General features: G+C 47.8%; 2 protein-coding genes across 3 annotated transcripts in view; one reads left to right on the top strand and one right to left on the bottom strand.

Moving 5' to 3' along the window:
* RNF115 (ring finger protein 115) overlaps positions 1–23770 on the top strand; it is a 38765-nt gene extending 14995 nt beyond the window's left edge. For both annotated transcript variants that reach the window (XM_081841674.1, XM_081841675.1), the window contains 8 exons: positions 2823–2881; positions 8984–9041; positions 15069–15265; positions 16146–16214; positions 18141–18213; positions 18698–18791; positions 20693–20808; positions 22609–23770. In XM_081841674.1, the coding sequence (XP_081697800.1) occupies positions 2823–2881; positions 8984–9041; positions 15069–15265; positions 16146–16214; positions 18141–18213; positions 18698–18791; positions 20693–20808; positions 22609–22740 (798 nt within the window). In that variant the 3' untranslated portion in view covers positions 22741–23770. The remainder of the gene's footprint in view (positions 1–2822; positions 2882–8983; positions 9042–15068; positions 15266–16145; positions 16215–18140; positions 18214–18697; positions 18792–20692; positions 20809–22608) is intronic.
* Positions 23771–25207: 1437 nt separating this feature from the next.
* ITGA10 (integrin subunit alpha 10) overlaps positions 25208–27376 on the bottom strand; it is a 55134-nt gene continuing 52965 nt past the window's right edge. Inside the window, exon 30 of the mRNA XM_081841667.1 lies at positions 25208–26922. Coding sequence (XP_081697793.1) covers positions 26869–26922 — 54 coding nt within the window. The 3' untranslated portion in view covers positions 25208–26868. The remainder of the gene's footprint in view (positions 26923–27376) is intronic.

Here is a 27376-nt window from a genome sequence, read left to right as displayed (position 1 = left end):
TACCATTTCAGGACTGTGTTCTCTGTGCTTGATCATTATGATTGCCAATCCTAGTAGTGCCAGCCAATCCTAGTGAATTCTGCAACCTGTATAAATGATTGGCATAATTAGTTTTGCCTGCATCAGTCTTGTCATCTTTTAAAAAAGTGATTTGCATAATTTATTCCTAGTTTGAGCAATCAAGGGGGGGAGAGAGACAGAGCTCTATGCAAGGCACGGAAAGTCTCTCCATCTTTCTGGCTTCTGGACTCCCAGCTGTCACAGCCCACGTCCTTCCTTTATTTATTTACAACATTTTTATGCCACCCTTCATTGTGTCAGATTTCAGGGTAGCGTAAAGCATGAAACAAAGGCAAAACACACAACTTGACGACATGCAATAAAAAAAAGGGCAACACTGGATAGGAATGAGCATAAGAAGATCCTTCCAAACATTCTGTGCGCAGGACACACCAACAGGATTTAGCCTTTGTTCAGAACATGCCTGACCTTCCCCTGACCAGGTAGCGAAATCACTCCAGATTGTTATCCAGCATTTCACATTTTCACTTGCCCCGGCAAATATGGCAAGTGGACTGTAGAGCTGGGCAGTACCACATTTTTCGCCCTATAAGACGCACTTTTTCCCCTCCAAAAATGAAGAGGAAATGTGTGTGCGTCCTATGGGGCGAATGCAGGCTTCAGGAGAGCCGCAACGCCAGCCCCACAAGGTCGGGGGACAGCGGGGAGGCGGAACGCCGCCATCCCCCTGTCTCCCGATGTGGTTTGGAGGCTGACGGCGGGGAGACGCGTGCTTCTCCCCGCTGCCTGCCCCGCAAGCTCCGGGGACAGCTGGGAGGCGCAGCGTGTCTTCCCGCTGTCCGTGGACCTGGTCTGCAGGCGGGCGGTGGGGAGAAGAGCGCTTCTCCCCACTGCCGGCCCCGCAAGCGCCTGGGGGGAAATAATTTTTTTTCCTTTATTTCCCCCCAAAAAAACTTGGTGCGTCCTATGGGCCGGTGCATCCTATGGGGCGAAAAATATGGTAACTGTTTCAGCAGTTGTACGGGGTCTACCTCCCCACAAGCCACTGCCTCCGTACCCATCTCCCTGCCGGGCCACTTTGTTGCTGAGGTGCCTGGAGGTGTTTCAGCTGCAAAACAGCAAACTTCCCTGCAGGGCATGCTGACGGGATACCACTTTGGGTGCTCAAAATCATGATGCTCCAAGCAACCAAACAAACACCACCCTGCCAGTCTTTCCTACAGGGGAAGAGCCACCATGATGCAGTGGTTGGAGTACCCACTCGGCCATGAAACTCAGTGGATGACCTTGGAGCAGTCACTTCCCCCCCCCCCCTAGCTTACATCACCAGGTTGTGGTGGGGATGAAATGAGGAGGAGAACCACATGCGCCACCTTGAGCTCCTGCTGGCATCCATCAGCAGCAGTTGCAGGCCCTTATCAGAAAGCCTTTGTGTGAAGAGATAAGGTGGAGAGTGATGGGGCAGACAGATGAGCTGCTTAAATTTGATAGGATTTCTGTTTTCATTTCTGTGGATGAATGAGAGGACTGGCAACTCAAGGTGACCCCCTTCAGGGGACTGGGTTTGATTTAGGGCCTCTAGAACGATGAGCGCCTACACCAGAGGTCAGCAGAGTGGTGCTCATAAGGTGGAAGGGTAAACACCCTTTGGTGTTTACCTTTTACTCCCTTGAAAAATATGGAGATCTGAAGAAGGAAGTGGCATGAGTGAGATTCTTTCCCACTTCCTCTTCCAACTCTGTGTGTTTTCGAAGGCTCTGATTATTTATACTTTACTATCAGTTATTTATTATTTTACTATTCATCAAATTTCTATACTGCCCTTCATCTGAAGATCACAGGGCAGTTCACCATATAAAAACACAAATATGCACACCACAATAACAAACAAAAGCAATACTCCCCACCGTTTAAAAGACCATAGGTTATTTAATTAGCCAAAAACATGGGAGAAGAGGAAAGTTTTTGCCTGGCACCAAAAGATATATAATGAAGAAGCCAGGCGAGCCTCCCTGGGGAGAGCATTCCACAAACGGGGAGCCACCACAGAAAAGGCCCTCGTGTTACCACCCACCAGACTTCTCATGGAGGAGGCACATGAAGAAGGGCCTCACATGATGATTCCAGGGTCTGGGTCAGGTCATGTAGGGAGAGGCGGTCCTTGAGGTATTACAGTCCTCAGCTGTTTTAAGACTTTATAGGTCGAAACCAGCACTTTGAATTGGGCCTGGAAACTAATTGGCAGCTAGTGCAGTAGGGCCAGGATTGGCATATACTCAAACTGTCTTGCCTCAGTGAGCAACCTAGCCACTGAATTGTGCACCAGCTGAAGTTTCCAAACCATCTTCAGAGGCAGCCCAATGTATGACGAGATGCAGTAATCTAACTGAGTGGCTACCAGAGCAAAGACAACAGAAGTTAGGCCATCCTTGTCCAGATAGGGGTACAGCTGGGTCAGCAGCCGGAGCTGATTGAAGGCTCTCTGTGCCACCGAGACCACCTGAGCCTCAAGTGACGGGGATCCAGAAGTTCCCCCAAGCTGTGTACCTGCTCCTTCAGAGGGTGTGCAACTAAATCAAGATCTCTTGGGAAAGCAACTTCTATGTGTACATGCACTTTTTCTCAGGGGGATGTGGGTGTGTTTCATTTGCAATGGGTGACAAGAACGGGCAGTGCACTCTCAAATATCCAAATGTTCCCATGAACCTAAAAAAGTCTGTGGGCTTGTTTTTGTGTTGTTGACTGTGTAGGCTCCACCATTCTCAGCCTAAAACCACCTTCCCTTTTCTCTTCCTCTGCAGGAGTACACTTGTCCCAGATGTGAGTCTGGCTTTATTGAAGAAGTGACAGATGATTCCAGGTATCTTTCACCCTCAGAGACTCCCCTAATGTTGCTAGATTTCTCATATCTACCCTCTCCCCGCCAAGTGTTTCTTCTTCTGATGGATATGCTACCTCTTTTGGTGTTTATTTTATTTATTCGTTTATTTCATAAAAATAATATACCGCTTGGCTGTTTTTTGTTTCTTTTAAAACCTTCAAAGCAGGTTGGCTGAATTCTGCACCATTTTATGCAATAGGTCTCTGGTTCCCAAAATGGGTGGGAACTGCCTCCTGCGAGGCAGTGGGATTACCTAGGGGGCTGCTAAGAGTTAAAGAGACAGCAAGAGGGCACTAGAGGTGTAAATGACTATCAGACTTTGAAGGTAGCATTGCTGGATCAAATTCGTCAATTTTGTTAAATTAATTGAACTAAACAGTTTTAATTGGATTTTGAATAAATATGCAGTTGTTACTGGTTTAAATGGTATTGTGTTGTTACCTTTCTTAGTGGGTCATGCAAACTTCTATTTTTAATAATAAAATTTATAAGGTAAGGGGCACTGGGGATTTGTTTATGGAACCAAGGGGGCAGTGGCCAAAAAAGTTTGAGGACCACTTTGATAGAGACATCGCACCTGTAACTTCCCAGGTGACATCCGATGGCTCTGTTTGGTCAGGAGTATTCAGCCCTGGCTGAAATGCAGGCTAACAGGAGAGAGCAGCTGGGCTGTATAAGTGGAGAACTTTGTGGTTTGCAGATAGGCTAAAGACCTCCATTGCTTTGACTCACACAGAAGGAAATGTTAGACGTGGGGGTGAAGTCTCCAGATTTTGTGGGGGGGGGGACACCTCTCAGTTGTGTCAGTCAGAATAAAGGTAAAGGGTCCAGTCGTGCCCGACTCTGGGGTTGCAGCGCTCATCTCACTTTATTGGCCGAGGCAGCCAGCGTACAGTCATGTGGCCAGCATGATTAAGCCGCTTCTGGCCAACCAGAGCAGCATACGGAAACGCCGTTTACCTTCCTGCCAAAGCGGTACCTATTTATCTACTTGCACTTTGACATGCTTTTGAACTGCTAGGTTGGCAGGAGCTGGGACTGAGCAACGGGAGCTTACCCCGTTGCGGGGATTCGAACCGCCAACCTTCTGATCGGCAAGTCCTAGGCTCTGTGGTTTAACCCACAGCGACACCCGCGTCCCATGTCAGTCAGAATACTCTGGGCTAAATAATCTGTTCTGCCTTCTTAAGTTTGCATGCAGAAGGTCCCAGAATCAATACCCACTGGTGGCACTGCTAGAGACCCCTGGAGAGCTGCTGCCAGTCACTGTAGACACTACTGGGCTAGATGGGCCAAGGGTCTGACTCTGTATAATGCAGCTTCTAGTGTTCATTGGTAATAGCAGTGAGAAAGAGCTCATTTCCCCCCAAGGTCTGACCTTCAGCTTTTTCTGCATTTCGACTCTTCCCAGAGAGAAGGTGGTGGTAGACAGAAATGAAAAATTATGCCAAGTCAGAGACCTGGCTATATTTTATCCTGAGCAATCGGTGACACGCATGCTAGATTTAAAAAACAAACCTCGTGCGACGGTTTAAGATCCAGCTGCCAAATTTGGAAACGGTCCTCAGGAACGTCTGACTCAGTGTCACCTTCAAAGCTGGAAAAATGGCCTGCTCCTCACTCCCCCCCCCAGCACCTCTAGTCACTTCGAGAGGTGGAAGCGCTGATTCAGCCCTGCATAGGTTTGGTGCTGGGTGGGAGGGGTGATTTGTGGGGCGCTCTTTGTCGCTCTAGCCCTGCTCCTAAGGATATAACAACAAAATGGGTCTATAATTTGAGACAGATTCCAAGTCCGTACCTTGTTTTGTCTAGCCCTGCTCCTAAGGATATAAGAGTCCTGTTGGATCAGAGCGAGGCCCATTTAGTCCAGCATTCTCTTTCCAAGAGAGCTCTGTCAGGTGCCTTTGGGAATCTGGCAAATAAGACAGGAAGACAACACTCCTTCCATGTTCACCCCCAGTACCAGGTACTCAGCAGCCAGACTGCCTCTGAACCCGGAGGCTCCATTTAGCTCTCACGTTTATTTATATCCTCCTCTGACATGTCTGATTTTCTAAGGTCTGCCCTGCCATGCTTGAGGGATGTGTGAATGTGTGTCATTGCAGACGATAAAAGCCCACCTTTCATTGTCAGAACTTTGTGCCAAGGTGCCAGGGTGTTGCAGCATTCAGTATTTGGGCCTCAGTGGACGCCAGTTCAAACGGTTATCCGTTCACTTTTATTATATTGCTATCCTGCCTTTTTTTGAAGGAGCTCTAGGTGACATGCATGGTCCTCCCTCCCTGCCTCCCTCTCATTTATTCTCACAACAATCCTGTGAGGTAGGATAGGCAGAGAATGGCCCACAGTCACCACTGAGCTTCACGGCCTAGTGGGGATTTGAACCCCGGTCTCCCAGTCTCCTACACTGGCCCTTCCCAAATGCAATGGGCACAGTGGGTAACCTTGGCCCACTCCCTTTCATCTGTAAAATGGAAGCATTGAGTTTGCTGTGTGAAGAAATAAATTCCATTTTTACACCGAAGGGCGCCCCTTCACTTACTGTAGATGTCATTGGCACTTGGCCCAGAATCCCTTGGGATTGTAGTTCTGTGAAAGGGTTCTGGGGACCTCTTAAAAATAAGAATTTAGCACCCTCTCCCAAAGCCACAGGTGGCCTTCATGGCTGCAGTGAGGTTTCAGAATGGCTTAAACATCTTGACAGACAAGATATTTATGTTGCAAGATATTTCACAAAAATGGTAGCTGGAGAAATAATCCTGTATGGCAGGAAAGGAGAACCTGTGAGTGGAGACCCTCCTTATGTTGTTGGACTCAGTTTATTGATATTTATTGATATAAATCTTGATATTAATAGAAATGAAAGTGGAAATGATGTGAAATAGAATTATGAATGATACGGGATATTTGCTGAAAATAGAAAATTGACTATTGCATATGGATTAACAAGTGGCGTTGACTCAAAAACCATTGACAAAGCTATCAAAGGGAATCAATCTGACTTCCTAGCATATTAAAGCAATAAAAAGCTTAGTTACCAAATATTAGAGCAGTAGATCAAGTCTTGTAGTAGTTAGACAGAGGATACAAAGTGTAGCTGGTGGTGGCAAAAAAGGAAAAAAGCAAGTACAGTGGTGCCCCGCAAGACGAACGCCTCGCAAGATGGAAAACCCGCTAGACGAAAGGGTTTTCCGTTTTGGAGGCGCTTTGCAAAACAAATTTCCCTATGGGCTTGCTTCGCAAGACGAAAATGTCTTGCAAGTTCCTGCGGGGGTTTTTCCCTCCCCCCCCTTTTCCTAAGCCCTAAGCCGCTTATCAGCTGATCCGCTAATAAGCCGCTTATCAGCTGATCCGCTAAAAGCCGCTAAACCGCTAATAGCGCTAATCCGCTAAACTGTCAATGGGCTTGCTTTGCAAGACGAAAAAACCGCTATACGAAGAGCCTCACGGAACGGATTTATTTCGTCTTGCGAGGCACCACTGTATTTCAATTGTATTTCACCTGGCTTGAGAGCAGTACATGTGAAAAGGATCTAAAGAGTCTTGGTTGACCACAAACTTGACATGAGCCAACAGTGTGACATGGCAGCTAAAAAAGCCAATGCAATTCTGGGCTGCATCAATAGGAGTATAGCATCTAGATCAAGGGAAGTAATAGTGCCACTGTATTCTGCTCTGGTGAGACCTCACCTGGAGTACTGTGTCCAGTTCTGGGCACCACAGTTCAAGAAGGACACGGACAAACTGGAACGTGTCCAGAGGAGGGCAACCAAAATGGTCAAAGGCCTGGAAACGATGCCTTATGAGGAACGGCTAAGGGAGCTGGGCATGTTTAGCCTGGAGAAGAGGAGGTTAAGGGGTGATATGATAGCCATGTTCAAATATATAAAAGGATGTCACATAGAGGAGGGAGAAAGGTTGTTTTCTGCTGCTTCAGAGAAGCGGACACGGAGCAATGGTTCCAAACTACAAGAAAGAAGATTCCACCTAAACATTAGGAAGAACTTCCTGACAGTAAGAGCTGTTCGACAGTGGAATTTGCTGCCAAGGAGTGTGGTGGAGTCTCCTTCTTTGGAGGTCTTTAAGCAGAGGCTTGACAACCATATGTCAGGAGTGCTCTGATGGTGTTTCCTGCTTGGCAGGGGGTTGGACTCGATGGCCCTTGTGGTCTCTTCCAACTCTATGATTCTATGATTCTATGAATTGTGCCCACCCAAAATGTAGTACAGTAGAAGAATAACCAACTAGAAAAACTCAGTACGCCTTTTGTATCAATCAATGATAGCATGGGGCTGGGAGGTCAGGGACACTAAAAAATTCCAGCAATTTTCCTGTTTGCATGGGAGAAGCCCACATAAAATATGGACTATGCTTGACCATGTTGCACCTGGCAGGGGGAGCAACTTGGGACCCTTGTTGCATCAGCATTTCCCCACACAGGGACCTTTGAAACACTTCCAGTGTTGGCTGTCGGAACATGTTACGCTCCCCCTTTTGTTTAGGCAAGAGGCCTGCTTTTATGCTAACTCTAATCAGAACGTCAAGGTCTCTGTGAGCTTTTATCAAAAGCAGCAAATCTGTGCACCAAGGTCCAAGCAGCTTCTAGAGACCCAAACATGGCCCGGTGCCATCCATTTTGATCCATTGTGGCCGCTCTATTGTGAGCATAAAACATACCATAACTGCTGGGTGTGATACACATGTCAGCCAAGCAGGGTCCAGATTAACAGGATAAAGTGCTTTCAGGCCAGACCGACCAGCAGGCTTGGGACAGGCAAGCTCTCCAGAGAGGCACTTCCAGTTTGTTGCCTGTGATGTGTGGCAGCGTCCTTTGGGGCCAGTCTGGCACAATGACTAGGGCAGGGATGGGATGGCCAACTCTTTTCTGACTCAAGGGCCACGTTCACTCTGGGGGCTGTAAGCTGGTGAATGTGCCCAAGGTGGGTGTGATCCCCTTCTCGCTCTTGCACTTGCTACAAGCCCCTCCCTTCAGCTTATCCCTGCAGATCAGCTGACGAAGGGAGTTCACACCTCTTCCTTTTGGCAAGTGATCCACCTGAATCTCTGTGTTCAAAATTAGCATTTTGCACCTGCTGATCAGCCACTTGCGACCAAGTGAAGATGCCTGGGTGCCAAGATGGCGTCTGACTTCTCCTCCATCTGGAGGTGTGTGCCTGGAGATCCTTGGATCTTGAATGTTTTCATAGAATAATATCAGTTATATTTTATCTGCACAATCAGAATGAATTTCAGGAACCAAAATGCTTTTTCTGTGCAGCCTGAACAGGAGCGGAGAACAACGTTATAGTTAATTGTTGTAGCTTGTCTTCACTTACCTCCCCCCGCTGCCTTGCTCACAGTTGTGAAAAACATTCTTTCGTTATGAATGGGCCATGTTACCATTAAGAAAAAGAGGTAGGAATAGGCCAATATATGTGTGGACTGTCCCTAGATCAAATGACTTTTTTCCCTTAAATTCTCAGAGTTCTTAATCTAGCTCAGGGTTGCCATCTGAACTTCTTTTTTAAATTATGAATCACAGTCCATAATTTAAAAAAGAAGACTTTAGAGTTGTCTTGCCCTCAAATGGTGGAGTGGTTTAAACCTCTCCACACTTTCCTGTGCTGGGTCTGCTTTAGTTTAATTTTCTATAATTTTGTTTCTGCTGCCAAAACAGGTGAGGGTCTGCAGTAATGCTTTTGGGGATGGGTTGGATAATAATGCCCCTGGGCTGGGATGCCGAATTTGGACATGGGAATGGCAGGTCCAGTTTCTTACTTAGATTAGAGATTTGCAAGGTAGTGACCCTGGGCTGAGACAGCAAGGAGGAATTAGATTGATATAATTTCAGGAACTGATAAGATATACCTCATTCTTCAGCCACGTTGTCTTCAGCCCCTCTTACCTCCCCCTCGCCAGCACCCTGTTTTCACCCTGTTTCCTTGGTTGCTAATTACGTGGCCTTCAGCCTCTGTTTTTAGCCCTTGGCCCTGCCCACCCCACCCCCCTTAGAGGCAGGCTCTGGGGGTTATATTTCTGGAAGCAACTGCTGCTCTCCCTCACCAGATTTTTCTCCTTCAGTTTTCTAGAAGGCGGTGGCAGCGGGATAGACGACAGCCCTTCCACCACATTTGCAGAGGTGAGACTTTTTCCTGTTAACAATTTGACTGCGGCTTTCAGAACTGTGTAAAATGGAGGTAAATGAATTGTCTTTTTTGCTGCGCTTTCCTCGGATACTTCATGCGGGATACTTTGTGGGGGCAGCTGAGAGGAGAGAGGGCCATTCTCGTTTATTGATACTTTTCGTACTGCCAAGAATCATCTCAAGAAGAAGTTGATGTGACAGAGGCAGTCCTCTCAAATGATAGGGACTAGAACCTTGAGGTTGCAATTGCATTGTGCCAAAAATAAAGCTATCCTTGGCTAGCGTGACTTTTGTTTTCAAGCTGTGTTGGTTTGTAATCTTCTGTAAAAGGTTACTAAGTTCTGTGGGGTGTTTGATGGATCCTTTTGGGTTTTGCAAATGCATCACAAGCACAGTTAATTATAGCATTGGGCTGAAGTGATTTATATATTTAGGTTCATGACTGTTGTTAATACCTCCTGAGAGAGGTGGCTTTTGGAGTATGAGGCAAGCCTCTGCCTCGAAGAAGTGGGCAGGCGCTCAGAGGAAGGAGGGAGGGCAGCTTTGTTATTTTTGGTGAAGGGTTTTTTTATTTCATTTCATAAGGTATAGAAAACCGAACAGTTATAACAACAGATGAAAATTGAAAGATGAAAAACAAAACTATAGATAGGCACGTAAAATAAGTACAGTTCCACGTGAGTTAAAATAACAAAGTCCAAGTCATGGAGGAAAAAAGTGAGAATAAATGTTGCCTTCACATAAAGAATATTAGTGTTAACTGATAGCTCCAGATTTGCCAGTCTTGGGACAAGTGTTCTTTTGAAAATGATGGATCCATGGTAAAGGAATGCCAAATCATATAAGAGGTGTCTGGTGGTTCTAAAAAGGTAAAGGACCCCTGACAGTTCAGTCCAGCCTTGTAGCTTGGACGAATTTAAAACTAACCTTCCCATTTCTTCCTTGCCTGGCTTCCCAAAGTTCATGACAACTGGCAGTATATTAAAACGGGAAGATGGAAGCTAGGGGCAAAAGCATCAACCCATTCATGTATCTTGGTGTGTGTGTGTGTGTGTGTGTGTGTGTGTTGGGGTTGGGACTTGTTCTTATCCAGTGGCATTCCATCATGCCATGTAATACACTAGAGTTGTAAATGGAGGTGGGGGTGGTGGACTTTGAGTGTAGCATTATTTACATGAACCTTTGGGCATTAAAGCTTCTCTGAATCCTAGTCTAGCAAAATGCCCAGGTAAGCTGTTCTGTGTTTGGAAGCTGTGAGCCACCTTAAACCAGTCACTGAGAGGAAGCCCAGGCAAGATGAATCTTATACAGAGTATCTGGAAATTGCTTGAGCTTGGATTCTGGCAAGTCCCCCAGGGAACAGGCATAAACCATTAGGACTAGAATTGTTGTTTTTTTGTTACTTTGTTTTATGAAAGTCTCTAGGCCCCACAACTTTAAAGCTTTAAAATGTCTGTCTCTTTTCTGAACTTTTCCCAGGTTGCTTCAAATTCTCCCGGCCATGAGCAGTTTTCTTAAACATAGAGGTCTGGGCTGCCTACTGTGTGTTGGCTCAACCTGGATTTAGCATCTACACTCAGCCTGTCAGAACCCGCTTCCTTTTCAGGTGACCTCAGCTAGGTTTCAGTCTCTGAGCTCATCCTGAACTCAGATTCTGCTGCCATAGCTTTGCCGCTGCTGTGGCAGGAATAGACAGTTGCTCCCTTTCTGTTTTGAGGCTCTGTGGGCGATATAACATGGAGGCAGGCAGGGTTGCCCAGTGTCACACTTTGAAAGGTTAGCTGTTGCACAAATGTGGTGCCCCTCAGCTCGCTTCTGTCATAGAATTTTGTTCTTGCTTTTTCTGGTTTAATTCCGGGATTTTCTGTCATGAGCTGCTTTGTTTGTGTGCTGTGCAGAATTAGACATAGATTTTGTACACCTTAGCCCAAATTTGAAAGGGTTTCCTGAAAATGCCAGAGAGGCAGACCTACAAAAGATCATCTGCTTCCCTCTTCCAGCAAGTCTCTCTCGGCCCTACCTGGAGATGCCAGGGATTGAACCTGGGACCTTCAGCTTGCAAAGCAGAGGCTCTGCCACTGAGGCACACCCTTTCACAAAACTCTAGCTTAGCATTACATGTGGAGGTTGCTCAGGGGGCTTTTCGTGGAGAAGAGGGAGATAAAGCAAAGATCAGTCATTTTCTGAAATCACCCGTTACCAGAAAAATGCCCATTGCATACCCTCCCCTCATTTGCTTTCTCTATACAGTGGTACCTCGGGTTACATACGCTTCAGGTTACAGACTCCGCTAACCCAGAAATAGTGCTTAAGGTTAAGAACTTTGCTTCAGGATGAGAACAGAAATTGTGCTCCGGCAGCGTGGCGGCAGCAGGAGGCCCCATTAGCTAAAGTGGTGCTTCAGGTTAAGAACAGTTTCAGGGTAAGAACGGACCTCCGGAATGAATTAAGTACGTAACCTGAGGTATCACTGTACATCTGTGTGTGCCACATGTCCCCAGGATGGACGTGAAAATAAGTGTATACTTATGCCAGGTACTTTTACTCTAGCCTGTTAAAACAAGGAAGACCTGAGTTTCCCCATGGAACTTGCCTCTTTGCATTGTGGGAAATCCTCCATGATTTCCCTAGCCAGAGATCAATGGCCATCAGGGGAAGTTCCTGAATCTGCCATTGTTTGCTCAGATGCTTTGTATAGGGAATGCCTGCTTGGCATCCTGCTTGTCTTCATCAAATGCAAACGCTTTGTGTCTGGAACCCTGTGAAACTTGCTAAATCCTCAGAAATGTCACACCTTGAGCTGCCTGAGCCACTGTAGCCCCACCTTATGTGTGATATATCTCTGACATTTGCAAAAAGGGGGTGTCCTTCTCCATGCAGAAAGGCAAACCTTTAAAAAAGTGGGGGTTTTCTTGGTTTTGTGTCCTTCACCTCCTAACAAAGGGGGGGCACTTTTGCAACAGATAATAAAAGATCAGCTTTGCTTTCACTGGATTTCTGCCTCAGATCATGAATCTCTGACCAGTAACAAGCTTGGGGAGTTGGGCCATCGAAAGGCACCCCACTATTTTCTGGGAACACTCCCCATCAAGTTTTTAAAGTTGCCCAGCTCTTGGCTCCATGGGCCATAGAACTCTGCCAGGTTGTCTTTTTGACCCCCCCCCAGAGGTGGTTGCCAATCCTGTGTCTTAAGCTATACTGCTTAAGATTGCACATAGAGACTCACATGATGGAGAAAGCAAGCCTCCCTCCCAACATGCTGGTGGAGTGAGATAAGGGTACCTAAACTGTGAACAGGATCCAGCCAGTTGGCTTAAATTTCATCTCGCCCTGCCTGGAAGCTGCTCCAGAGTCCCTCCCCAAGTCAGTTGATCTGGGAGGCTCTGCTTACCTGCCAGGGCTCAGTGGTAGGCGGGTTTCGGATCGCCTGAGTCCCCAGGTGTGTGTCTGAGTCAAAGAGGTTCTGGCGGCAGCAGCAGGCAGGCTGGCCTGGTGCCTTGCGTGTTATAAGAGCCTCTTGGCTTGCAAACAGACGAGGGCAAGCAGTGTTGCTCAGTGAAGAGGTGGGTGCAATGCCCCAGGCCAGGCTGGCAAGTTCTTTCCCACATTGCTTCTGTTATAATTATTTCCTGCTCAGTGGGGTACTATCCTGCGGAGAGACCATGTTGCTCTTTATTCCACTTACAGTGGTACCTTGGGTTACATACGCTTCAGGTTACATACGCTTCAGGTTACAGACTCCTCTAACCCAGAAATAGTGCTTCAGGTTAAATACTTTGCTTCTGGATAAGAACAGAAATCGTGCTCCGGCGGCGCGGCGGCAGCAGGAGGCCCCATTAGCTAAAGTGGTGCTTCAGGTTAAGAACAGTTTCAGGTTAAGTACGGACCTCCGGAACGAATTAAGTACTTAACCCAAGGTACCACTCGGTACCACTCTATACCCCACTTTTTCTCCATGGAGCTGAAGCTGGTGTGGGTGGTTCTCCTGCTCCTCATTTAATCCCCACAACAACCCTTTGAGGTAGGTTAGGCTGACAGGCAGCGACTGGCCAAAGGTCACCCATGGCTGAGTGGGGATTTGAACCCTGGTCTTCCAGGACCTAGTTCAGCACTCAGACTGCTAGACCACCACTGGTGCTTTACAGCCAGGCATCCGATGGGAGCACAGCCTGGTGGGGAAGAGGGTCTGAGGTGGCCTGTGAGCTGCCATGGGGAACAGAGAAGCCAAAGCTCCTGTGGCGCTGTGTAGACCAAAGAATCATAGAGTGGTCGAATTGGAAGTGACCCAAAAGGTCATTTGGTCCAACCCTCAAGTCCACGGAACCAAAAGCTGCAGAGGAAGTCCCCAAGTATGCAAGCAGCTCAGGTGTTCTTCCAGAGGCACGCTCAGTGGCAAAGTGTGTGCATCAAAGGCAGAAGGTTCCAGGTTCAGTTCACAGCAGCCTCTCCAGGTTGTGCTGGGGGGAAATCCCTCATTCCTGCAACCCCAGAGGGCTGCTGCCAGTCCGTTTGGACAAAACTGAGCAAGATGGACCAAAAGGTCTGACTCCGTCTAAGGCACCTCCCTCCCTTTTCCCTGTGTTTGTCCCGTATGCGTTCCAGGCTGCCTTGTGAGCTGCATATCTGAGCAGGCCCCCTGCCTCCAGGTCTCCATAGGATAGCAATGTAAGCATCCTGGTGGCCTCTTCAGACCATCTCCCACCTAGGGGTTGAACCCGGGGCCATCTGCATGCAAAGCAGATGCTCTGCTGCTTTGCTACACCTCCAGGAAGATTGCAGGAGCATAAAGTCTGCACACATTTTCAGTCAAGATTTTGCCTTTCTTCCTCAAGTCCTCAAAGCACAAAGTGGCCAGTGTGCTGCTTCTCTTCTCCTTAGTTCTGTCGTCTTTTTTTGCTCATCAGCGGCTGTCATATTGTGCTGACTTAGCAAGGGAGCAGCCCAGACAGCTTATCTATCCAAAAACAGCACCGGTCGCAGCCTAGCTGGAGCAGTGAGGTCTGGAAAAGGACTTGCCCAGAAGGCGTTTACATATTGATGTGATTATTATTATTATTATTATTATTATTATTATTATTATTTTATTTTCCAATGAACTCAAGGCAGTATGTGCATGGTTCCTCCCCCTCCCATTTTATCCTCACAACAGCCCTGTGGGGTGGGTTAGACTGAGAGACATTTCATGTGAGTGACACACCCAGGGTTCACCCAGCGACCATCATTGCCAGGTGAATGCTGGGCCAGCCCTGATCTCAGCATTTTAACCACTGTGCAGCCTGGCAATGCTTGGCGGTTGCAAAGGGAGTGTGCTTTTATAACATAGAATGGTATAGAATAAAAGGAAAATGGTAAAGCAAAGTAAGAGAATTAAAACAATGCAGAGCAAATGGAAGCAAAAACAGCCAAAGCCGAAAGGTCTTGACTAAACAAATTCCCACTGAGACAGGATTATCTTAAGTGCCCATGAAAAAGTGGGCAGCAATGAGACTGAATGCACAGTTTTGATGTGGCCTGGTGACAGCTGTTTCTTGCTTGCCTGAGCCTACACCAAACCTGGGGGTATCCCACCGCACAACCACTGACAACGTGCCGCAGAGCAGGGCCATACAGCGCTGGGTATCACTTCCTGGGGGCAGGGGGCAAAGCGATTTCCTTCCAGCTGGCCCGGCATACAAAGCCTTGGAAGCAGGAGGCCCCCATGATGAGCCTTTCAGGTTTGTAATTAGCCCCTCTCCTGCGGAGACTTGGCATGGCTTGCAAGCGAGTGGGTGGAGAAGTTTTTGTAAGCCAGAAGAGAACATGGGTTTGTCTGTCTGATCAGAAGAGCTCTGCTTAGTAAATCCTGGTTTTCTCGTGGCGTAGACATTGGCTGAGGGACTGCTTCTGAATTTTGAGAGTCTCCAGTCATCTCAGGAAAGCTTCAAGAACCCCTGAAACTGCTGGGCTAGAATTTATTACCCCATTTGATTTCTGGCCCTTTAAAAGTTGACTTCTTGATGCGCTTTCATTTGCTTCCTCCAGTTTTGGGACCAGTTGCATCGTTCTATGGTCTTCCAGTTCCCGAGCAACTCTATGGATCATGATGGCAGAGACAACGAAAGGGGCCACCAAGCCCACGCAGACCTCTGGGGACCAAGCAGACCCCTCCGACTGCCCATGACGCGGAGGTACAGATCCCGGGTCAGCGCACGGCCTGACAGATCACCTGCCATTGAAGGGTAAGGATTTGGAGGACTTGGAGCAGCGGTTCTCAACCTGTGGGTCCCCAGATGTTGTTGGACTACAACTCCCATAATCCCTGAGCTCTGGCCTCGCTAGCTAGGGGTGATGGGAGTTGTAGTTCAACAACATCTGGGGACCCACAGGTTGAGAAAGGCTGAGAGGATCCAGGATCTGATCTGGAGGGGAATAGTATGTTCAGTTGCTCTTGGAGGCTAACAGGAGATATGAAGGTCTGGGGTAGGGAAATTCCTCCCCTGTCTGGGGCAAGAGGGTGGTCTTCACATGTCTGTCCACCACACTGCTGCTTCTGACTTCCAAGAGTCTCTACTGGAAGACTTCAAGAAACCTGAAACATAGAATTTATCTCCATGTTTGATTCTATTCATTTGGGGTTTAAGCTGGATTAGGGTTCTTTCACATAACCAAGGAGTTCAGCTGGTGTGGCCTAGCTAAAAAGACAGCATTGCTGCAAACTGGTGACTGTTCTTGCCTCGTATATATCTGTCAGGTCTGTAGGTCTGCCCTGCCCATCTCGCATCCTGTTGGTTGCCTCACTAATGCAGGGGAAGCCAATGTGGTACCCTCTGTGTGTTGTTGGACTACAATGCCCAGCAGTGTGGCTAGTGATCAGGAATGATGGGGGCTGTAGTCTGACACCACCTAGAGGGCACCACATTGGCCACTCCCGAATTAATGTAACATCACATATGCTTCATGTACTGGACAAAGAGGGTGCCAGTCCCTGGAAGCAAGTGCAATGATCAGTCTGTTAAGGCTTGCTCAGCTTCCTCTCCTGGATGATGGCACTGCCACCTCCACTTTACTTTTCTACCTCTTTCTTACATGTTTTTGTTTTGTCTCCCATCTCCTGGCTAGAATAATACAGCAGATCTTTGCAGGCTTCTTTGCGAATTCAGCAATTCCTGGGTCTCCTCCTCTGTCCTGGTGAGTATGGGACATTATTTGCAATCCTATGTCTTTTTTCTTTACAAAGTATGTGTCTGAACTCAAATGTGTGTCTGGTACTCACGTGCATTCATACACATGCTGTCAAGAGGTTTAGGATCTTTTGCTAGAGTTATGACATGCGTCCGTTTATGAATACAGTATGTGTTTACCCTTAGCCAGCATTCAAAATTTGGCAGGTCCATTTTGCACCTCACTATCAGCCATTTTCTACCAAGTGAAGATGCCCAGGCACCAGGATGGCACCTGACATCTACACCATCTGGAGGTGTATGCCTGGAGATCCTTGGACTTTGACTGTTTCCACAAACTAGCAATACATCCTGCAGAATTCTATCAGTTATATTTTATCTGCACAATCGGAATGAATTTCAGGAACCAAAAATACGACTTTTGAGTCGACCTGCCCCAAAATGGCAACTAGGCATTCTGTTTTGGCGACTGTAACCCTGATTTAAAGAGCCATTTGGCACCTAGCTTATATATTTGAGTGTCTAACACTGCCCTTAGCAATATGTCCACAAGAAGTTCTTACACAAAGGAACACAGAAACATTCTTTGTTCTATGAAATGAAATTGGCAGAATATATAAATGCTGCATCAGACAGCAAAATTACAATTTAAGCAGGCAGCCAATCCCATCATACGTATGCACCTTGATCGAAAAGAGTGAAAGAATCCTTAACTATTCACAAAACCACGCAGGAAGTGAGTGTGACTGTTTTGCCACAGAACTCACACCAAAGGCAAGTTAAGAAAGGGGAGAGGGGAGGGTACACCTGTCTTTAAGGCAAAGCGGGTGTTGGATTCCTTGAGAACCCTGAGTAAGTTCTTTGTTAGAGCTTGGAGAGCTAATTTACAATCTTAAAATCTTGGGGTGTTGTACTAATTTTAGCCAATACAGTCTAATGGAGAAGGGAGTTAGGCTTTGAGATAAGCTAGTGGTTTTCAACCTTTTTGAGTCCATGGCTCCCTTGACCAACCACATTCTTTCTGCGGCTCCCCTGTGGAAGCCACATACACTGGGGCTCCATTACAGGGTGCGCGAAAGTGGGGACTTCCCCATTTTGCACCCACCTCTTTTTGGCACCATTTTTGGTGTGTGTGTGTAAGTGGGAATGCATACATCAATGGGAACCCAAGCAACAGCACTGCTCTGCAGGGCCAAACCGACGCATTCCCCATGGCAGCTCCAGCCTGGCTTTCCCAGAATTAGTGCACACATGGTGGGGGAAGCGGGGGGCAAAACAAGATTAAGATCAGAAGCAGAAATATTTTGTTATTGCAGGGAAGGAAGGTGAGAAACACATAGTACAGGACACACGTGCAAATATGGTCCTTTCCTGCAACATTCTCCCTGTCCCCATAAAGCTGGGCGACTGTTAAGGAGGAGGGAGATTGCTTGTGGTGGGGGGATGAATTGGTGGGTAGAAGGAGAGTGAAACACAGAAGACACTCCCCACTTTCAGGGTTATTTTAAAATCCTTCCTTATAGAGCACACACACATCCAGGCACAAACAAACCATCAAACTACTTTGCTATTTTCCTGCATTTCTCAAGCCCTCTGTGCAAATCTAAGGAACTGTTACTTACTGAAGCTGGGGAGGATATTTGTTTGTGGTGGAGAGATTTTAAGAAAATAATTAGTCATGCAAAAGTGTTTCCTCACTTGCTCGTCACTGTTTTATTTTGGGAAGATAATGGGCTCCCCAGCCCTGGCTTCCTCCACCCCCAGAACTGACTCCAGAAGAACAAGTTTGGAGCTGCAGGAGCATGATAAAGGTTGAACCAATGCTGTATAGGCCCTTGATATCCTATGACATGGAAGCTGGGCAGCAGTGGGCATGCTGCTTCCTTCTCATGCCCCCACCCTGAGTGACTCTTTCTTTCTTTCCCTCTTGCAGGGGGGGCATGTTGCACTCGAGTCCTGGGGACTATGCCTGGGGACAGAGCGGCCTTGATGCTGTCGTCACACAGGTAAAGGCTCTGATCACTCCACCTGAGCCATGGCTGCATTCAGTATGTGTGCAATTTTTAAACAGAGGTCAGGTGGACACCTGCCAGGGTTTCTTTAGTTGTGATTCCTTTATTGCAGAGCTGGAGGGGGGGGGGAACTAGATGGCCCTGTGGGGGGGTCCCTTCCAACTCTATAGCTCTATGATTCTATTTGAGCTGCTGCTGAGGCTCCACAGGCTTAGCACAAATTAAATGGGTGCCCTGTAGCACCCCTAGGATCCTGTGCCGCACCCAGTCAGCGTGGAAAGGGATTCCTGAAGGTCAGATGTTCTGAAGGCAGCTGTCTTAATCTTTCTTGATGGATGACTAGTAAATGTTGTGAACGTTCCCCCCCCCCCCATTCAGTTCAGTTCCCATTAAATTTCATGTTGTCAGACCAAATAATCTGTGCAGCGATTCCAGTTCTCTTCCCTCACACCAAACTGTCCTTCCTCTCCCCCTGCAGCTCCTGGGACAGCTGGAGAACACAGGGCCTCCCCCGGCAGACAAAGAGAAGATTTCTTCTCTCCCGACAGTGACCGTCACTCAGGAACAAGTTGGTAAGTAGTTCCTGCTTCCTGGTAACTTAACGCTTTTGTAAATGTGTTGTTTGGAAGGGTTGAATTGAATTTTATTATTACGGTCACAGACCAATTCCGGCTCACTTACAATATCAGGAAAATCATAAAACACAACAGGAATACATTGAATTACAGTTGGGTATAACAGAGACAATTCAGATATAGTGGCAATTAAAAATATCTACTAAATCTTGATCACTAAAATATAACCTAAAATTGGGAAGGGGTTGCTTTCTTCTGTCGCTCTGGACTGAGCACCCAGACCAAATTCCAGAGAACTGCCAGCATCAACCTCCAGCTCAGCTTAGCTCCACAGCATTAAATGAACTGCTTTCCAGCTGCAATCCTCTGTAGTTCCCTCTGATTCTGATTTAAGGAACTGGGCAACAGCTCGTGGGGCTCTCCAGGCATTGTGGATTTACTCTAGAACCCCAGTTGCACACTAGCTCTCCTCTTCCCTCCCCAGTCCGTTTTTCTTTTGTGTCTTGTCTATCAGGCTGGCCCCACCAGTTTGCAGTCTCACAGGCAGTGATACCAAAGGCAAGCAGGTTTCAGGTACCAGTTCTAGAAGTTGCCTGGGAGATCTGCTTGCATTAAGCAAATCTTCCAAACCTCACTGTGCAGAGTAGGAGTCAGGCAATCGGTCCTTCTAGCTCAGCGCTGTCTCTATAGATTAGCTGCAGCTCTCCAGGGTCTCAGGCAAGTTTTTCCTCAACCTGGAGATGCTGAGGATTGAACCTGGGGCAAAGTAGCAGGTGAACATAAGAAGAGGCTGCTGGATCAGGCCAGTAGCCAACCAGATGCCTCATTGGGAAGCCTGCAAACAGGATCCAAGCATAAGAGCCCTCTCTCCTCCTGTGGTTTCCAGAAATTGCTATTCAGAAGCATTTACTGCCTCCAACCATGGAGGAAGAGCATAGTCATTGTGGATAGTAGCCATCAGTAGTCTGTTCCTCCATGAATTTATCCTCCCAAGAAACCAAGACCCTTCCCTGAGTGATCTCAAGTTGGCTTCTTCCCCCTCCCTTTTTATCTTTCTCCCTCAACAACATCAAGCCCAGAGACAGTCTGAAAAGCTCCTTCCACAGAATTATAAGGTCTCACATGCACATGCCTTCCTAGTCTTTTTCTCACTCTTTGGTTCTCCGGTAACCTCCTTCTCTACTTCCCCTTTCCCCCAATAGCTGCCTAGCAGCCAATGCCAAAATCCAAGTTTGGGGCAAGTCCTCTGGTGTGAGAACTCCTGCAGAGATTTAAAGTCACAAAATATGCAGCAAAGTAAAGTGTGGAACTATAGGCTGTTAGACCTTCAAAATATGCCCTTGTGAGTTCCAAAACTTCGTTCTTTCCCTAGCATAGAAGAAGACCACAAGTTTGGTAAGTTAAAAATGGTTTACTTACAAACTTTCCAAGGGTCATATTCATGTGCTTCTGGCAGTAGAACTTGGCTTAGTTCCATAGCAGTCGAAGTTCCTAAATTATTGGTATAGGAACTCAAGAATGGCTTGTGAGAGCCATGCGGACTGAGCTTGGAGCAACCAGCTCAGACCTCCTCACATGCTGAGCTTGAAGGGAGATTGAACAGTAAGCTTGATTACCCAGTTCCTCCCAAGATGAACACTTGATCTCACTAAGCCTGGCAGGACAGCTTACTCTATGGTATTAACCCCTTCATGCATTAAGCATGTTGGTTATACGAGACTGGTTATCCCACTGTTCTGAACTCGGCTCTTCATTCCGGTGTTCTTACCCCAGTTGCCTTTTCACTTCTCTTTCCTCTTGTGCAGCCAGCCTGCAAGCAGGACATGTACCTCTTGCCTCATCCTAGAGAGCTGGCGTGTTGCTGCCTTCACGTGACCCTGCCCTGTTTTCTCCCGCAGATATGGGTTTGGAGTGCCCTGTGTGTAAAGAGGACTACACTGTGGCGGAGCAGGTCCGGCAACTCCCGTGCAATCACTACTTCCACAGCAGCTGCATTGTGCCATGGTTAGAGCTGGTAAGTTGGCTTCCCTGTTGGCTTGGGGCCAGGTGGAGACTAGCGCTAGGGCATCCTGCCTGGCACAGGGCAGCTCTCCTGTGGGACGAGGGGTGGCCACAGATATTGGGTGCTGCAGTGGAATACGGACCTGGTCTCCAGGGCACTATTCAGTTGGAAGTTCTCCTGCACAATGAACAAGAGCTTCCCAAGAGCACTAGGGTGTGACTGACTTAACCTTGGGCACCAGAGTATCTGAGTATCTGAGGCCGGACCTTTTGGCTGTCCTGAGGCTCTGAATTGGCAGATTCTGCCAAAGGCTTTTGGCAGAGAGCCACGTGCCACCTAACGGGGTTTGCGCCTGGGTCTCAAGTAGCCCAGCTGCCCAGACAGGAGTCTCCAGGTGTCCTGAGCACCCCACAGCCAAGGATCTGATAGTTATTATCAAAAGTGCAGCATACAGCAGCTCCTAAGGTGCCCCAGACACACACACTTCAATAATCTCAGCTACTGTTCCCACGTCCATGCCTATGGAGCAGTTGCAGCAGCAGTGAGACCAGCCCCCCACCCCCAGTTTATGTACCCCTGATCTGATGGGTACGTGCACACCACCTGAGGCTTCTCCTACATGGAAGCCATTGCTGCTCTTTCCTCTTTGAGCCCCTGTTGGTTCTAGGAGAGAACGAGGTGGGGGATGGCAGGGATTCAACTGCCCCACCCTTTGCCTGGACAGTCCCTTCCTCCAACACATTCTGCTCACCCCACTCAACTGCTCTGGCCCTTCCTTTCCTCCTCCACCCTGGCTCCTGCCTCAGGGCCAGCACCATCCCCATAAATCGCTGGCCCCCTCTCCTGTGTCATTCCCTGGACCCCAGCCTCTGCCACATGTTCATTGGAGCCCTTCCAAACCCTGACATCAGAGCGCTTTGTCAAGACAGCACAGGGGGTTCAGCGGTTTTCCAAGCGGGGAAGTTCCAGTGTCAGAAGGTGCTCTGGGTTGTGGCTCATGCCATGCATTTTCTATTTGAGTGGAGCAAAAGTGGATGTGTTCTCCATCTTTTCAATGCAACGTCTGCAGACAGAATGGCGAGTTGAGTATGCTTTAGTGATGGTAAATGTCAAATCATGATGTGTTGGGAGGGGAATAAATTCTTCAAGTTTGACAAGAAACACGAGCATGTATGTGTACACAATGGCTGCCTTTCGGGGGGAGTTAGTCTTTAGAATGAGCTTGCAAATGGATCCACTTCCTTCTCAAGGGATCCAGGAAGGCGTTCTTGGTGATTTGGGGCCAATTCAAACACATCTGTCTTAAGTAGAAAGTATGTGATGCAAGGAAATGCGAGTGTGCCTTTTTTCTTTCTTTCTTTCTTTCTTTCTTTTTTTTCTCACACGTGGATCTGCTTGACATCCATGCATGGGTATAATTTTTACACCAGGCTTTCATGTCGATACATACAACGTGCTGATTCCCCCAATCATATGTTGGAGAGAGCCGTTGCACAGTTTGAGCCTGGGCATGTTAATTCATTTTTAATCAAAATATTTGTGCCCGGCGTTAGTCAGCATTCCCAAGGGGAGGCAAACCCCACAGGCTCAGTGCAGAATGCCCATGTGTGGGTGTTCAGTGGGTCCAGAGGTGGAACATCTGACGGTGTGGCGGGGAGATGGCTGCCCTTGCACATCACTCTTTTTCAGAGGAAGCCTTTCGGCAGTGCCCTTTCCTTAATGTGGCCACCCCAATCTCAGGTATCGGCTCTGGGAGGCATGGCTGTTCCAAGCACACACCCCTGCTCACACGTGCGCATTTTCCCTCCCCAGCATGACACGTGTCCAGTGTGCCGGAAGAGCTTGAACGGCGAGGACTCCACTCGGCAAGCACCCAATGCGGAGGCCTCCACAAGCAACTCCTTTAGCAGCACAAGCCACCTACACGACCGATGGACTTTCTGAAGCCTCCCTGATACGGTGGGGGGGCGAGGGAGGGGGCAGTTCAGGCCTGTAGTATCCCTTACTACAGTTTGTAAATTGTATGATACCTATAAAACTACAGAACCGAGTAGCAAGGAGGGAGAGGGAGAGCAAATGGGTGCAGCCGGTGGAGCTGCGTCCCCACCCCATGGCCATGGCGAGGGCGGCCATCTTTCAGAAACCGCTAGCATCTCCTGCTGGGTCGCCACAGCATCCAGACGATCTCTTTAACCCTTAGTTTCTGGAGTGATCAGTTTCACCTTTCAGCGAGGGGTCGGGAGGGTCCCTGAGAACCTGTGCGAGTCCTTTCCTTGGGTAGCAAGAGAGGCCTCCACCGTTACGATTCCCATGGCTTTGCAGAGGGAGGGGCAGACATTGTCCTTGCCCGCCTGTCCCAGTCTATTTTTTGCAGCAGGGTGGGGGGGAGGCTCAAGGAGAAGGCAGCCAGACGTTGGCTAGGAAGCTATTTCAGATGGGGCGAGGGGAAGAGAGAGGCAAGTCAAGAGGATTTGCACAGGGATCCAGGCCTTTCCAGTGTCTCCCGAGTCTGTTTAATCGACTCTGCCCATCTTTCCTGCAGCCTAGGATTTTGTTGAATTTTGGGTGAATTTTCTTTGGATTAGGTTGACAGAGTCCCTGACTTCCTTTATCTCGGTTCTGTTTTTTTCTGGAAAAGAGTGGGGGGCAATTTGGCTCACAGAAAGAGAAAAAGAGGGGTGGAGAAGCAGCACAGGGGAGCCCTGCATTCCATGAAGGCAAGTATTCGATGCCCCTCGAGCGAACGCTACCTTTTTCCTGCTTTCAGCCCCTCGGCCCCCTTGGGTTTGCCTGAACCAGCATTCAACCCACCTGCTACTTAAGACCCATTTTTTGCTGCCTTGTTTATCAAATGGACCACGTGTAGTTTATCCTCCGGATCAGAGACTGTGTCTTCTTTTTCCAAGCTGTTCTTCAGTATTTTAAATGAGAATGCCATCGCTCGATATACCATAAAGAATCACTTTTTGTTGTTGTCGGTTTCCTTTTAAGTGTTGTTTTTTCCCCTCCCTTGCAACTCTTCCCTCCCCTCCAACCTCCATCTACAGTCTTTTTATCTTCTGAATCATGTCTGAGCTCAAAACTTTGGTGCTGCACACTGACCCCCTCCCCCAAAGCACTTTCCACCTGGAACCAGAAAGGAGCTTTGGTAGGAGAAGGGTGGGGTGGGGGGTATGGCAGAGTCGTGTCCCAAGGAATGGACGGGGAAAACACAAGGCAACCCCCCCACCCCCTTCGTGGCCACTTCATCGCTGTAACGGTGTACCAGGTACACTCCGTTTCAAACTTAGTGTCTTCTGTTTGCTATCGAAAGTTGAATAAAAGTCTTTAATAAGAAAAACAACGATAGAGTTCTTGGTTGGGGATGTGTGCAGGGGGAAAGGGACCATCTGAGAATGTGCAGGACAGGTGGGTGGGGCTGCTTCATATTTGGACATACAGATTGCAAATATATTAGAGAGAGAAATCCAAAGATATAGTTGGGAAAAAGCCTTTATTAGGACCAACTAAATAAATGTCAAAGTAACCAAATTTCATAGTTTTGCCTAATGGCTGGAGGGCATGTACATTCTCACCCTGCTAAGGCCCTATCATTTTACATAGTCGAAGGTCCATTCCTAGGGTCATTTTCCTGGACAGTTGAATTATTCTCTAAAACATTGGGGGGGGGGGGACAGGTAGTTTTCCTGGCTTCATGAAAATAAAAATCCAAGTGCACATGTAGGATGCACACTACTTATTAGGACCAACTGGAAACTGTGATGAAAGTGTGAGCAAGCTTTTTAGCATCCCAGAAATCTTCCCTAGGCTTTGGGGCCACCAGCGACATCTTTTGCACTTGGTTGTCTAACCTCATTTGCATAAGTTCTCTTCCTCCTCCTAACTAGCTTAAACTAACTTCTCCTAACTAATTAAAACAGTCACCTTGGGCTCCCCCACCCCTCACTTCAACCATTTCCAGGAATGTTCCCCCTTGTGGCTAGCATCAGCCTGAAGAAGCATTCTGAGGAACCTGAAAGCTGGCTCATTGCTTGAGTTATTTTAGTTTGTCCTAAATCATTAAATTTGGATTCACGTTTGGAGCTACTGACATAGAGGCAAAACATCTGGCACTTATTAAGGTTGCAAACGAAAGGCATGAGAGTATGTGGGCAATGCCTGGTAAAATCCCCAGACCCTATAGACAGCAGGGAGGGGGGTTGGCCCAACAGGCTTCCCCACAATCTGGACACCAGGGCTTTGCATGCCTCTTTCCCTTCCCTGGATCATGGCTCTTGAGATTTCAGTGGCATTGGCATCCATGGCGATTCCTCCTATATTTGTACCTTAACAAAGACTGAACTTCTCATGGGACCAGCAAAGAGGTGCAGTGCCTCTGTGTCCCTCTCCATGACCGACAAAGCAGAATGAATACTGTGGGGGGAGAGAAACCTGTTTATTCAATTCATGCAGCTTAATGGCGGTGCAAAATTATTTGGCCTAAGAGGGAAACCAGTTACCTCCTGGCTCTCATCTTTGTGAGCTTCACGATGGGCTTCTGGTGAGACATTTGCTGGGGCTGGACAAGCAAATCCTTACATTTCCATTGCACAAACAAGTTCAAAAAAAGACAGCAGTAGGGAGAACAGCACGGACCTCGACTTTATCCCATCCCTTGCCCATCACCTTCCATTGCAATCCTGGCTCACAGTGGGAGGTTGGCACATCCATTGGCATTGGGTAAGCCTACAACTTCACACAGCACATAGTTAAAACTATGGAACTCTCTCCCACAGGAGGCCGTGATGGCCACCAACTTGGATGACTTTAAAAGAGGATCGGATCAGCTCACGGAGGAGGAGGAGACTGTCGGTGGCTGCTAGCCATGATGGCTCTGCTCTGCCGCCAGAGTTGGGAGGCAGCAATGCTTCTGAATACCAGTTGCTGGAAACCATAGGAGGGGAGGATTCTTGTGCTTGGGTCCTCCTGCTCATGGGTTTCCCTTTGGGGCATCTGGTTGACCACCAAGAGGCTGGGCTAGATAGGCTATTGGCCTGATCCAGCAGGGCTCTTATGTTCTTATCTCATTCTCCCATTTGTGGCCAGAAGGCAGCTCCATGCACTTGGTGGGCAGTTTGTAAGCCTCTGGTTGTACACAGGGAAGGAGAGCATTGGGGGCCTTTTTCAGGCCAAGGGCCAAATCCCCTTCTGGAAGCCACCTGCCAGTGGTGGGTGGGGCCAGGCACAAAAGTGGGTGGAGCAATATATGCAAATTTTACCTTTTTTACAAGGCGCTGGGTTCCACAGCCACTGGCACATGCCCCTCTCTATCCTCCATCCGGACAAGCCAAGCAACGGGCACAAACCATTCCCCTGATTTCCTGATGGTGCTCGCAGCTGCCAAACCAAAGGGCCCTACCCTTTTGCAATTCCAAGTGAATGAGGCTGCTCTGCACCAGCCACCAACACACCCAAAAGGTAACAGGAATACAAGACTATGTAAAATTCTTTTTTGCTTCTATGCAACAAAGTTCTGTTCGAGGGAGACGAGAGACGCTCCACCTTGTCAAGACAAGCTGCTGCATCCCAAAGGACTGATGGAAACTATTGAATTGTAGAGTTAGAAAGGAGACCTCCTGCAATGCATGAAGAAGGTATCTGGAATAGAGATGCTCCACATGATTTGAGCACTTAAGTCACTTTTCACAGGTGAAGGAGCCATCTTTGAAACCCATATCTCTGTTGTCTTGTCACCTTGAAGGGTTGGGCCTAAGCTGGCCTGCACGCACTACTTTTTCCCCACTCCCTGAACATGGGAAGCAAAATTGGATGTTTACCCACCCCAGTCTGAAGACCAAAGTGTGTGTATTGGTGTGTTTAATTGTGGCTTCAACACGGGGGGAAGGTTGTTGCATTTTCTTAGCTTCCCAAAAGCAAAAGGATGCTATGAGATTGCAGATTGTCTTCAGAACTGCTGGATCTTCCATCACTTTTTACAAGGAGTCAAAGGAGGGCAGCAGCAACCACCCACTGGATTTTCTTCCCTTGCTCATTTTTCCTGTGTGAAGTCCTTGCTTGCTCAAATTCCATGTTTTATTGTTCTTCTTTCTCTTCTTCCCCAGGTTTTTTGTGTGCAAAAAATCCAAGCTGGAGGGGGTGGTAAAGGAAAAGGGAGCAGAAGAAGAATATATAGATTAGCATGAGAAAAAGATGTTTTGTTTTTCAGCTACAGGGAACCTAGTCTTCTGATGTTTTGGGTTCAGGGCTCTCTAAACAACCTACTATATATTGAGCATTCATCCTGATTTGTCTGCAGGGAGGTTAGATGGCTCTGAGTCAAAGCAAGCAGCACCTCACATTTTCCTGTGCATTCCCATCATTTTCCATATTGCAAAAGGGCCAAACTGTTCTGGGGCTTGCTGTGGAAGAGCTCTGAATCAGCTATAATTTTGCAGCCTGAATTTTCTGGTATGAGATTGAATCCCATCTGAAAACAAGCCTGAAAATTTCCCCGAGATGAATCTTTGTGCTGCTCTGTCTCCACAGAGAAAAATCAGGTGGTAGAGAATGCCTAGGACTGTACCACTTTCAACCACAGGTG

This window comes from Podarcis erhardii (assembly GCF_964252035.2).
Source record: "Podarcis erhardii genome assembly, chromosome: 15".
In the NCBI taxonomy this organism is placed as follows: domain Eukaryota; kingdom Metazoa; phylum Chordata; class Lepidosauria; order Squamata; family Lacertidae; genus Podarcis; species Podarcis erhardii.
The sequence above is the reverse complement of the archived record's forward strand: the minus strand, read 5'-3'. Positions and strand labels throughout refer to the sequence as shown.